Consider the following 14,017-nt stretch of genomic DNA (forward strand, 5'->3'; position numbering starts at 1 on the left):
TTCCAGGACAAAAACCTCCCTCTGGGTAAAAAGGATAGGAAAGAAAGGCACAAAGCCAAAGCCAAGACTAGCTCCACAAGAGCAGGAGGACTGTCTGTTTTCTTCACGGCTCTGTTGAGAACAGTGCCTGGCATACTGTGAGGTCTCAATACACATTCACTGAATGAGTGAATGAATGAATGAAACCTTGACTTTTCAGAAGCTTTCGCAATTAAGTCCATGGGGAGAAAAATCAAATGAGCAGTCTGAATTTGGAAAAACCCAAAGTAAATATTACGTAAGTACAACTTCTAGATTTCTTATATTACAAATGTACCCAAGAAAAGCCTGCAAGCCCACAACAAAGTTTCTGTGACTTTCCCTGGTGCATGCTCAGTATTTAATCAGGCTACTCTCCAGCAGCTCATTTCTTAGCACCTCTTCTGCAATCCTGGGCATGAGGCAGGATGAAGTCCTGATGGTGAAGGTGCCCTCGGCCAGGTCCCCTGCATGAGTGGCCGTGAACCCAGAGCCATTTTCATCATGGTAGGGATGGAAGGAACCCAAGAAATCATTGTGCCAATAGCCTTGCCTTCAGAATCAATGCGTTTGAACCATTCCGAACCACAGAGTTCATCTATGTTCATGAGTTCGCCTTGTATAAAAATGTCTCTAAATGTGAGATTTTAGGTAAGTCAGTCAATCCCATTGGCATAGTCTTTGAAATGTACATAGAAACAATACTCTTTGTGACTGTTGTGAAGACTAAGAAAATGCATGGCACAGTGCCTGATACACAGCAATGCTTGATGGAGCTGGTATTATCAGCTCAAGGAATGCTTTATTCTTTTATTTGAAAATAAAAGAGTAAGGTGTTGCCTGAGGTCCAGCATTTCATCGTGGGCGCTGGCCCGGACTCGGTCTGGTCAGGCCCTCAGTCCTGAGTGAATGCATGATCTGCTATTCCCAGCACTCCTGGGTGTTTCAGCCTCCCCTTGACAGCTCACAGCCGCATCGAGCTCCAGGGATGCAGTGCAGATACTGAGATGCACTTTCTCCTTGTAGGAGAGAAGGATCCCAGGCCTCCTCAGGATAAACAGGTGTTTATAATTAAAGGTTGTAAATGCCCAACATAAACAAAATCACTGAACCTAACATGCTGGAATCTGGCTTGACTGGGTGGATACAACTGGCAGTAAGTGTGGTGTGATGGGAAGAATGCTACACCAGGTTCAAGTGCCAGTTTGCCACTTTTAGCTGGGTAACAAGTTACTTCACCTCTCCTGGCCTCCATGTCCTCTTTATAAAACGGGGATATGTACTAGATCAGTTCCTTTTTAAAAGTTCCTTTTTAGCTCTAAGACAATGATTCCATGGAAGGGTGAAAGCCAAGAGAACGGCTGCTGGCAGGGTCACAGTGGACATAAAGGGGACTAAGAATGGAAGGGAAAACTATGGGTTAGTAAGTGAAAGGATTAAGTCAAACAATAACAGTACCTATGATGGCGCCGACAGGGAGGAGGACGAGCTGGGTTGAATGCCCAGGAAAAGAGTGGTTCAGACAAATTCTAAAGGGCCAGTAACTTGGAGGACTCTTATCTTTGGACTTGCAGTGCCAGTGAGAAAGAGCCTTTTCTTTAGGGACTGGGAGCTGAAAGAAAGCATCCGGTGACCTGAGGGAGAGAGAGTGTAGAACTCCCAAATCAAACTCCTATTCTTCGGTACTGTGTAGCTACAAACTATCATACCACATGTTAAGAGCTCAAACTCTGAAGATGGGCTGCCTGCATTCAAATTACGGTTCCATTACTTAACTAGCTTGGGACCTTGGGCAAGTGACCTCATTTCACTGTACCTCAGTGTCTTCATCTGTAAAGTAGGCATAAAACCAGAACCTATCTCATAGGAATATTATAAAGATGAACCAATATATAGAAAGCCCTTTGAACAGGGCCTGGCATCTGGTTAGCTTGTTTATTTCCTGCTGCAACAAGGGATGTTTACATGGCTCACTACAGTCCCTGCATGCTCCTCAAGGCTTTCCCGCCCAAGGCTGAAACCTAGAAAAAGAACCTCAATTCTGTTGCCTTCTATTTCCCGGGAGGAGTTGAGACGAAAAACTACCAGTGTCAGGAGGAAACCGACCACTTTCGCCACAGCTCCTGCTGCCCTCCATCATTCAGCAGGAGCATCGGACAACCCTGGGAAAGCTAGACAGGCCAGCCCTTAAGGAAGCAATCCTCTCCAGGACTTCCCACAGCACTCTCCCTCCACATTTACTAAAGGGACTCCTAAGTAATCCAAGCTGAAAGGCAGTGCTTTTTGGTAGCACGACATTACGAATGCCAATTAAACTTTTGACCCTGGGAAGCTAGACAGGCCAGCCCTTAAGGAAGCAATCCTCTCCAGGACTTCCCACAGCACTCTCCCTCCACATTTACTTTAAAGGGACTCCTAAGTAATCCACACTGAAAGGCAGTGCTTTTTGGTAGCATGACATTACGAATGCCAATTAAACTTTTTTACTTTTGGGGCCCTCTCAAGTTAATTCTCCCCAATATATTTCTATTTACCCCTTACATAATGTCACGTTCTTAAGTTTCCTTCCAAATGCTCAGCAAACGCTGTTAGTTTACATGTCTACAGCTTTCCAGAATCATCACACATGGGAAAATACGGCGCGTCAATATCCACGTTACAAGTGAAAGCAGCCCTTGAACAGAATCAACAACATTTTAAGAGCTAAACCACACCCTTCCAATGGTCTCTCTTTATAACTGAGCTCCAAGGGCTCATTTTACTTCCATCTGCAAAGCAAAATATTTATTTGGAGTGGACCAAAAAATCAGGCTTGTTGACAAGACTCTAACATTTTTTTAATTTTAAAACTCTGACTTAGAAAATGAGCAATCATTGTCCATTGACTATTATTGCTTAACTCAACAGTCTATGGAGATTTACTTTATAGGACAGAGAGAAAGACCGTAACTGCCATCACCCTGGTCCTAAAAAACCACTGACTTCATCTCCTGTGCCCATGAGCAGAGATGCCTTTCAGGAGCCGGTGAGGGGAAGACAGGAAAGGAGCCGGCCTGACTGAAGAGGTCCTCTGGCTCTTTCCCCCATGTGCTCTGGACTTTCCTGATCAGAGTTAAAAACTTCATATTTTCTGAGCTTTGTTGATGACTTTTCAAAAACAACCTTCCCAATAAATACAGGAAGTTATATTTGAAATTTAAAACTCTAAACATATGAGCTAATTAAAAAAACAACAACTCACAAGCCCGAGGTTTTGATTTATGATGTTCCGTTCCTCTGATTTTGATATAATTTTGGAAATCTTTCCGTGATTTCCTCAAATGTACAACAAAAGATTTCAAAGGAGACCAAGCCAAGGGATAATTTTTATGACTGATTAGTCTTGCTTAAAGACTGGTATTATGACTATTGTCCTGGCCAGTGTGGCTTAGTTAGTTGGGCATTGTCCCATGCACTGAAGGGTTGTGGGTTTGATTACCGATCAGGGCACATGCCCAGGTTGTAGGTTCAATCCCTGGTTGGGGTGTGTGCAGGAGGCAACTAATCGATGTTTCTCTCTCTCTTTCCCTCATCCTCTCTCTCACTCCCTCCCTTTCTTCCAGCCCTCCCTTTTTCTCCCTCTTTTATGGTTACATAAAAGACCTATAATCCATTTGGGATATTAATTTATAAATTCCTTCATATGGACAAATAAGATTAACACCACCAAAAAAAGTAAAATCCCCAAATGTTATCCTTCTAGCCTTTCTCAAAAAGTAAATTTCAGGTCTTACCACATGTTTCACTATTCTTAAAGGAAACTCCTCAAATGGTCCATCAGACTAGGAATTCCTATGCTACCACTGATGCACTGTTACCAAATTTAAATGTTTCTTAAATTCAATTTATTGGCAAATTGTACACTAAATAAGTACACTGTGAGACAGAGAGAAAAGACCACATTGGAAGAGCGAGAGATACTTAAGACGAAAACCTAGCCAACAGGCTAAGTGGGGGTTAGAGGATCTGTTTAAAAGCAGGCTGAACTCAGATGCCTTCAATAAGTCAACAGCTATTTATTAAAATATCTATTATGGTTTGGGATCACAGGAGAGAGAAAGGTAGAACAGATACATTCAAATCCTTCCTATGAATAAAAACACTCATCCCTAACACATGTGTTTTGGATTTGGCTCCATCAGATGTGTTTTTCCGGTAAGTTTCTTTTTTTTTTTTAATCCTCACCTGAGGATATATTTTTCCATTGACTTTTTAGGGAGAGTGAAAGGGAGGGAGAGAGGAAGAGAGAGAAACATCGATTGGTTACCTTCCACACACACCCAACAGGAGCCGGGGATCAAGCCTGCAACCAAGGCATGGGCCCTAGACCAAGAATGGAACCTGTGACCCTTCGGTCCATGGGCCAACGCTCTAACCACTGAGCAACCAGCCAGGGCCCAGGCAAGTTTCTTAATCTTTCTGAGCGAGCCTTAGTTTCTCAATCTGCAAAATGGGGAAAATAAGATCTATCCCACAGAATTTTAGTGGGGACTGAATTAAATGAGACAATACAGGAAAAGTGTCTCTCATGAGATGTCAATAAATGTTATTTCCTTTCCTAACATATATCGTCAAGAAGGCTTACTACTCATACGTAGTAAATGAAGCATCTACCTGGAAAGGATCTGTCTTCATCACCCCCATGCAGAGGAGCTCCCTTATTTTCTGGCATATATTTCTTGGTAATGGGCAAGGACATCAGCCGGATGTGATGGATGAGTGAGCGCCAGGTGTACGCTCCAGAAAGCACTGGTTCAGGCTGTAATGGGCTGAAAGGCTGAATCACAAAGTAGGCAGTGAGCAAGATTAATCCCAGGGTTGCGAGGACCTACAAGGAAAGACGGGAAAATTATTAGTACTTATCCCAGCAAATAAAATACTTTCATGCCAAGAAAATAACAGGCCTCATCTACTATTAGTACTTTAAGAACTAATCCATTTTCATAAATAAGCCATTTATATTCACTTCTAAAAGCACTTAAAGTTTGAGAACCAAGAGGACTGCAAGGCTCACCAAGCTGCTATCATATGACCAGGGGGTGTGTCCACCATTAAAAATACACACAAATATAATTTAAATATAAATACACAGCTTTCATTTAAGACAGTTAACAAAATAGTCAAATTTCCTCATAACACGTTAATAAGAGCGAAGGCCAAGGTTCAACGGTGGAATCGGTCACAGTAGTATTTGGGGAGAAAGTTGAAGGCTTTGTGCTCCACCTAAGTTTTGCCAAGTCAGAACCCATTTTTACCTTATACACAGCTATAAGGAGAGGGTACTGGGGGGGCCCCCTCTGAGGTTCATTCTTTTCCAGCAGCTGTCTGATAAACTTTTCAATTGCCTTCTCTGACATGCCGCATTGATGGCCCGTCTGTCTCACCAAATCAACCGTCTCTGAAAGTTTGTCATAAATGCTGATCTCATTGGCAGCAAGATCCATGTCTTCCAATGCAAAATCCCTGATGGAGAGAAAATAAATGTAAAGGAAAGATGGTTTCTTTAAAGTTCTTCCTCCTCAAAGCTGCTTGCTTTAGAACAGTGCTTTTTGACTGTCCGTGGGAAAGAACCAGTTCGGTGCTTTTCCCAGTCCACTGCAGGCCAATATTTTTGTAAAGTACAATGACTACGTGAGACAAGGTCAAGCTGCTACATAGGTTTTTAAGTGTGGCTTAAATGTAGGCTGGTAACAAACGGTTTACAGACCAAACACTTTGAGGAGCACTGGCCTAGGGCACAATAAATCCCCAGGCGGACTCTGAAACACCAGTGCCATCCAAAATGACTTCTGAAACCCTTCACAAAAGATCTGCTGCTGGTAATTTACTAAAATAAAAAGAAATGGAATATGGAGAATGTTGCTAATCAATTATTTCTTTCCATTTATATCAGATAGACCAAAAAAATTTAACTTCCAAGTCTTTTTTGTAACTAACTTTTATTGAGATAAAAATACCAGCCAAAAGGAAGACCAGTCTTGGGCATGGAGTTTAAACCCCAGCAGCATAACTGGGTAGATGAGACAGCATGCCCATTCTCCCAGAGTTCTGCAAGCGTTTTTATACATCAGTAGGGGGACGGGAAGAAGAAAGAGGTGATCTGAAAGAAGCTTACGTTAACATGGGCAAAGGGGTGGGAGAGGGTGAGGGGCCAGCTCTGGGACAGCGGCAGAGTCCACATAAAGACGCGTGCGCTCCTGCAGACTGGCTGTGGCAGCAATCCGAAAACAACAAGCCAGGCTCCTGGACTGTCAGGGTAGCCTGGCTATTCTGTGCAAACAGCCACCTGGAAAGCAATCCCACAGGCAATGGAAGGAACGTGAGCAGTCTTTGTTAGCTGGCCCTCGGGCAACAACAGATGAACAATTCTGTCTCCCACTCTCTGGCTGGCCTGCCCCTGTAATTTAATTTAGAACATCTCAGAATTTTCTCCTTATCAGACCCTTTAGCAACACAAGATGAGGAACTGATCCCTGAAGGCAAGATGTACTGTGAGGAATATGCTGATTTGCTTTGTTCCTGGCAGAGCAAGGATTTCAGGCACACAAAAACCACGGCAAGGGAGCTCTTCAGACCTTGCAGGTTACAGTTCTCATGCTTTTCCACAAATACAATTTTAGACAATACAGGGCATTTCATTTGTATTTTACATACTTAAAAGACCTACGATCTATAACAATTTCAAGATCCAATTTGTTCTCATAGTTAAAGACTAGTCGTTTCACAGTGGCTATAGAATCAAAGGTAAAATGCCAAGTACAATTCTCTCTGCTATCACTTGTAAAATAAAATTAGTTTAGCCCTAGCCGGTTTGGCTCAGTGGATAGAACATGGGCCTGTAGACTGAAAGGTCCCGGGTTCGATTCTGGTCAAGGGCACATGCCCAGGTTGTGGGCTCCATCCCCAGTGGGGGGCGTGCAGGAGGCAGCCAATCAATGATTCTCATCATTGATATTTCTATCTCTCTCTCTCTCTCTCTCCCCTCTCCCTTCCTTTACTGAAATCAATAAAAATATACTTAAAAAAAATTAGTTTAGTCCTCTTAAAAAAGTGCGTTTGTTACAGAACATTAATATTTTTCTTCATTTATAAAGGGAAAAAAACAGTGCTAGAGATTTATGCTCTCTTCTATTTTTTTTTAATGCAAAAGGTCCTCTTATTTCACATCCTCATTCCCAAAGTGTTTCTAATCTCAAAAACCACTGAAGGGTACACTCTAGTGTTTCAGTAAGGAGGTGCCGCCACCAGAAGAGCAGAGGACAACAGTCCAGCAGAGACAAGGAGGCTGAAATGCCACAAGCCAGCACACCTCAGTAGATCTCTCTTCCAGCAGCGCCTCCTAATGACTCCTGTTTGGTTTTCTTTGTGACTGTAAACCTTTAAGCTCACTAGTGCTGACGCATGCCTGCACATCAGAATCACCTGGAGAGCTTTTAATGAATGCTCGTACCAGGGCTCCAACGTAAATCAATTAAATCAGACTTAGACTTTTCTAATGGCAGGTCATCTAGACTTTGAGGAACTGGGGGAGGGAGGAGTAACCCTACACACTACAGGGGATACATCCTTTCCCCAAACTCTCTGCTCTTTTTTGTTGTTGTTAATCTTCACTTGAGGATATTTTCCCCACTGATTTTTCGAGAGTGGAAGGGGTGGGAAGAGAAAGAGAGAGAGAAACATAGATGTGAGACACACGGATTGGTTACCTCCCACACACGCCCCAACTGGGGTTAGGGATCAAGCCTGCAACCGAGGTACATGCCCTCGACCAGAATCTAATGCACCACCCTTCAGTCTGAGGGCTGATGCTCTAACCACTGAGCCCCACCTAGGGGCAAACTCTCTGCTTTAGCTCTCAAAGTATTCTTTGTTTTTTTTAAGACCTCCAAGATTTATGTAAAAGCATGGTGTAAACTCAATTTAAAAATGTGTATTTCTGCCCTGGCCATGTTGCTCAGTTGCTTCAGCATTGTCTATACCAGCGGTTCTCAACCTGGGGGGGCGCGACCCCTTTGGGGGTTGAACAACCCTTTCACAGGGGTCGCCTAAGACTATCGGAAAACACATATATAATTACATATTGTTTTGTGATTAATCACTATGCTTTAATTATGTTCAATTTGTAACAATGAAAATACATCCTGCATATCAGATATTTACATTATGATTCATAACAGTAGCAAAATTACAGTTATGAAGTAGCAACGAAAATAATTTTATGGTTGGGGGCCACCACAACATGAGGAACTGTATTAAAGGGTCGCGGCATTAGGAAGGTTGAGAACCACTGGTCTATACACTGAAAGGTCACCAGTTCAATTCCTGGTCAGGGCACATGCCTAGGTTGTGGGTTCAGTCCCTGGTCAGGTTGCATATGGGAGGCAACCGACAGATGCTTCTCTCTTCCTTCCTCTCTCTCTAAAATCAATAAACACACACACACAGACACATATATATATAATAAGAAAAGTATAATTTGCTAATTAGACCAGACATCCTTCCGGATGACCTTCCGGAGGAAGCCAGGGTTGCGAGGGAAGCTCGGGTCCCGGGGCCAGAGGGAAGCCGGTGCTGGCAGCCGGGGGAAGGAAGGCCTACTCTTGCACAAATTTCATGCATTGGGCCTCTAGTACACACACACACACACACACACACATACTTAAATGTGTACTTTCAACAAATGGTGCTGAGACAATTGGATATCCACAGGCAAAAGAATAAAGTTGGACCCTTCCTTCCAAAATGAATCAAAAGCCTAAACTTGAGCTACAACTATAAAATTCTTAGAGGAAAACACTCCTGGCACTGGATTAGACAATAGCTTCTTAGATATGGCATCAAAAGCATGAGCAGCAAAAGAAAAGATAAATTGGACTATGTCAAAATTAACAATTTTTGTGCTGCAAATGATACTATCAAGTGAAACAAACCACAGAATGGGGAAAAATATTTGCAAATAATATATCTGATAAGGGACTGTATTTAAGTACATACATAATTCTTACAGTAATAAAAATATGAATAACCTAATTAGAAAATGAACAAGGGATTTGAATAGACATTTCTCCAAAGGTATCATAAAAGATGTTCAGCATCATTAGCCATCAGTGAAATACAAATCAAAAGCACAGTAAGATACCACTCCCCACCTACTGGAATGGCTACATTAAAAAAGTCAGATAACAATAAGTGTTGGCAAAGATGTTGAACAACTGGAACCCTTGTACCCTGCTGGGAATGTAAAATGATTCAGCTGCTTTGGAAAAACAGTTTGGCAGTGCATCACGCAAGCAGGAATAATATTCATTTATATATACTACAATAAATTACCCAACAATACCTAGTTAAAATCCATTAAAGCGCATTAGACCAGAAAAGAGAGCAGAGGGAATTCTAGAAAAAAAAATCCAGTAAAGCTTTTTAAAGTGTTGGGAGATGGGGCACATGGAGGTATCCCCCAGGCAGAAGAGAACATCATATTGGTGTGCCCTTAGGAGAACCATGAAGGGGACAGAGTGCTGGTGAAGTGAAAGGAGGACCAATTATCATTTTTAATGGCTGTTTTACAGCTTTTGTAAACCTCTGCCCATTTTTGATACACATAAAAATCTATTAAACTCCCAGTTTAAATCGCAAAAGCAATAGTTCCTTTTTTGTAATTCAAATATACAATGATATTACGATACTGAATATATTTCTGCAATCTGCTCATCTTCTTCCCTGATATTCTTTTTTAAAAAAATATGTTTTCATTAATTTCAGAGATCAAGGAAAAGGAAAAACATCAATGATGAGAATCACTGACAGGCTGCCTCCCGCACGCCCCCTACTGGGATGGAGCCTGCAACCGGGGCATGTGCCCTGACCATGAATGGAACCATGACCTCCTGGTTCATGGGTCAATGCTCAACCACTGAGCAACACCAGCCAGGCCTTTTTCCCTGATAGTCTAACACCAGTTCCAAAGTTATCGGAAAGGTAGTTACTTATAATTTAGTGAAATGTCTTCACTAAATTATCTTGATAATAAGCCCTCCTTTTGCCTTCCATTAGGTCAGTGGTTCTCAACTAGGTGCAATTCTGCCCCCCGGGAGGGGGGCGGGGGTACGGACACACATTTGGGAAGTCTGGAGACATGGTTAATTGTTACACTTGAGGGATACTACTGGCATCTAGTGGACATGATGTTAAACAACAAAAATCTTGTCTCTAGGTCAGGGTTTCATACTATCAGAGCAGCTCCCTCCCTGTGATCTAGTGAAAGTCAGCTTTCAAACATGAGAGTTTGGCCCTGGCCAGCTCAGTGGATAGAGCGTGGGCCTAAGGACTGAAGGTCCCGGGTTCGATTCCGGTCAAGGGCACGTACCTCGGTTGTAGGTTCAATCCCCAGCCGTGGTCGGGGTGTGTGTAGGAGGTAACCAATCAATGTGTCTCTTTCACACTGATGTTTCTCTCTCTGTCTATCCCTCTCCCTTCCACTCTCTCTAAAAAATCAATGGAAAAGTATCCTTGGATGAGGATAAAAAAAAGAGTTTGTATAAAAATAAAATAATATCCTTCAAAAAAAATCAAACACAAAGTCCTGGCTATGCATCAAGTATAAGGTGACTGAGTGAAATCAGCTGAAGGCTTGAGGGCAGAAAGAAGGTCCAATTCTGGCAGAAATGAGCTTGGCCAGAGAGGGAAGTTCCGAAGAATGACTCTGCCTCCTAACAGTGCCTTAGACCTGCAAGGGCACAGGCAGGAACACTAGCAGCATCACACAAATCAAAGCATCATGCATGCACCTCCTGGACATGCTGAGTTGTCAGCACATCTGGGAGAGGGACCCAGGGGCAGAAGTTTTCCCTGCTGACCACACCCCCAACTAGGAGACACTGCTTTGAAACAAGTTCTCAACTAGGGGGGATTCTGCTCCCCAGGGACATGTGGTGATGTCGGAGGATATTTTTTATTGTCAAAACTGAGGGGGTACTACTGGCACCCAGTGGGTAAAGACTAAACATCCTGCAAAGCACAGGACAAACCCCGCAACTGGGAACTGTCCTGCTCAAAACATTGAGTACTGAGGTTGCGAAATCCTGCTTTCAAGAGAGGCCTGGGGGAGGGAAGCCAGGGAGCTGTCCACTTCTGAAGGAGCACTTCAAGAACAGGAGGAAGAAAATGACAGCTCTGACGAAACGTTCCCCACAATTCCCTCCGGGTCTCAATCTAGGAAAACACAGGGCACAGGCATAACAGAATGACTGATGGAACATATAAATAAAAATGTTTGTTTAAAGCAGAAAACGGGTTAGAAGGTCAGACTAATGTGAACCCCTCCTTTGCCCTGTTTATTTAATAGAGTGATATATATATGTCCTAAATACTGATATGACATCAGCCTGGAGGTTCTCAGCTTGGTAAACTAAACAGATATGGCAGCTAGGCAACTCTAAGAGGCAATTATGATTCATCTAGTTAAAACACAAAAGGGGAAACACCAGAGTTGAGAAATAAAGTTTCAAAAACCCATCTAAATATGTCCCAATCTTCAACAATGTGAGCAATATCCAGAGTAATATTAAATTTTGTTTTTCCCCTACTAGGTTCTTTAGTATTATGCTAGCTACATAGTATGCTAATCCATTCTTTAGTATTATGAATATATTCTATTATATTTTGTCCAATGATTGCCATTCATTTTCCCTCTACTATAGGGGAATAAATGGGGCCTTTGAATTATAATAAAAACCACTAAAAATTAACATCTTTAAAGAAAAAATAATTAAACATAACTTAAAAGAGTAGCAATTTAAAGCTGCAATAAGTATTTAAAATTTATAATTGTGAGAATTCTACTTTTTCACATTCCTATCATCACTTGACTATAATGGTCCCTTTCTTGCCATCTCTTCTCAATGAGATTTGAAGAGTGTAGTACTTCCTTCACTCTCTGAAAATAAGCCTTTTCCATTATTCTCCCAACTTTTTATGTTGAACATTTCAAGCCTCCAAAAAAACTGAAATAGTACAATGAACATCTGTATGTCCTTAGATTCACCATTTGTTAACACTTGGCCATATTTGTTTTCTGTCTGTCTCTGTTTTTATCGGAACCATTTGAAAGTTAGTTGCGACACATCACAAAATCACTTCTAAATGTTTCAGCATGCATCTCCTAAGAATAAGGACATTATTATATAGTACATTAACCATCATTATCATACCTATTAAAATAGATATTTTTCTAGTCTTATCTAATATCCAGTCCATAGTCAAATTTCCCTAACTGTCCCCCAAAAAGGTCATATTGCTTTTTTAGAAAATCTAGGAGCCAACCAACGTGTCACACATCAGTTGTGTCTCTTTGGTCTACTTAAACCTAGAACAGATTCTGGCTTTTTTCTCTTTTATGACACTGACATATTTAAAGCAGGACCCCTCCACATTTTCAAATTTATCTCTGCTTCTATCCTCACCTTTTCCAATTTCTACTGTTTAAGAAATAATAATCCTTCCTCTCCAGATTTCCAATGCATGCACTCTCCCTCCCTTTGGAACCAAGCTCCTAAAAAAACGCCACTCCAACTTCCTATTTCTCAGGTCTCCATTCACTTATTAACTGCTTGAAATCATATTTCTGTCCCACTGCTTTCACCAAGGTCACCAATGGTTTCTACATGCAGAGTCCAAAGGACGTTTTCTCAGTTATCAGCTTCCCTGACCTCTCTGCAGCGGCCGCCATGGCTACCCATTATCTCTCCATCAAGTGCTCTCAAACTCTGGCATGATTCTCTGGTTCTTGTCCCAGAGTCTATGTCCCTGGATGTTCGTATTCATCACAATTGTCCTTGACCTTCTCATTCCCTCCCTGGCTTTAACAACCAGCTAGCTATTAGTGAGTCCCAAATCTCTTCTCCAGTCTAGAACTCTCTCCTGAACTCAAGACCCAACTTCCCACAGTCCCCTATATGTAATGTGTCGATAACTGATTTATTATTTTCCCCTAGTAACTGATTTCTCCTACTACATTCCGTTTCTTATAATGGAAACACCAGTTCTCCAAATTTAAAACCTCTGCTCCTCCTTCCTCATCTCCACCAATGAATCAATCACTAAATCCTCAATTCTACATCCTGTATAGTTCTCCCATTCATCATCTCCTCTTTAGCTCTATACACTAATGGTAGTTAAGGCCCTAAACGTCTCTCCCAGAGACAATCACAAAGATGTATTTAATCGCTACACTTTCAGCTCACCTCCTCTTTACTGATCCATCCCCCTCTCTCCACAAGTTACTTTCCTGAAACACAAATTGGCTCACATTACTCATCTATTTAAAATTCCTCCCTTGACTCCCCATGCCCTGCTGGGGAACAATTCAGCATGGTGACTAAGAATACAGGCACTGGCCCGGCTGGTGTGGTTCAGTGGTTGATTGACAACCTATGAACCAGGTCATCAGAGTTGGATTCCCAGTCAGGGCACATGCCCAGGTTTCAGGCTCAATCCCTTGTAGGAGGCATGCAGGAAGCAGCCGATTGATGAAGTTTCTCTCTCATCAATGTTTCTATCTCTCTCTCCCTCTCCTTTCCTCTCTGAAATCAATAAAAAATATAAAAAAGAATACAGGCACCAGAGTTAGAAAAAGCTGAGTGAATAGATTCTCCATGTACTGTGTACAGGCCAGCAGACAGTACTTAACCTCTCTAAGCCCCAGAGTTTTCATTTATAAAATGGGGATAATTGTGTCTTTCCAACAGTGTTGTTAAGGGATTATAAAATGAGATATGTAAAACATTTGTCCTAATACTCAAATTAAATACTTAATAACTATCCTATCTAATAGAGATAATATGCAAATTGACCATCACTCCAACATACAAGGTGGCCGCCCCCATGTGGACACAAGATGGCCCGCAGAGGAGGGCAGTTGCGGGGGACCCAGGCCTGCAGGGGAGGGCAGTTAGGGGCGACC

General features: G+C 42.1%; 1 protein-coding gene across 1 annotated transcript in view; it reads right to left on the minus strand.

Moving 5' to 3' along the window:
* LOC102240661 (chromosome unknown open reading frame, human C6orf89) overlaps positions 1-14,017 on the minus strand; it is a 32,702-nt gene that overhangs the window by 15,514 nt on the left and 3,171 nt on the right. The window contains exons 2-3 of the mRNA XM_005856721.2: positions 5,313-5,520; positions 4,672-4,885 (exon numbers count right to left, since the gene is read on the minus strand). Coding sequence (XP_005856783.1) covers positions 4,672-4,885; positions 5,313-5,520 — 422 coding nt within the window. The remainder of the gene's footprint in view (positions 1-4,671; positions 4,886-5,312; positions 5,521-14,017) is intronic.

Source organism: Myotis brandtii, unplaced genomic scaffold (assembly GCF_000412655.1).
Source record: "Myotis brandtii unplaced genomic scaffold, ASM41265v1 scaffold1041, whole genome shotgun sequence".
Taxonomy (NCBI): domain Eukaryota; kingdom Metazoa; phylum Chordata; class Mammalia; order Chiroptera; family Vespertilionidae; genus Myotis; species Myotis brandtii.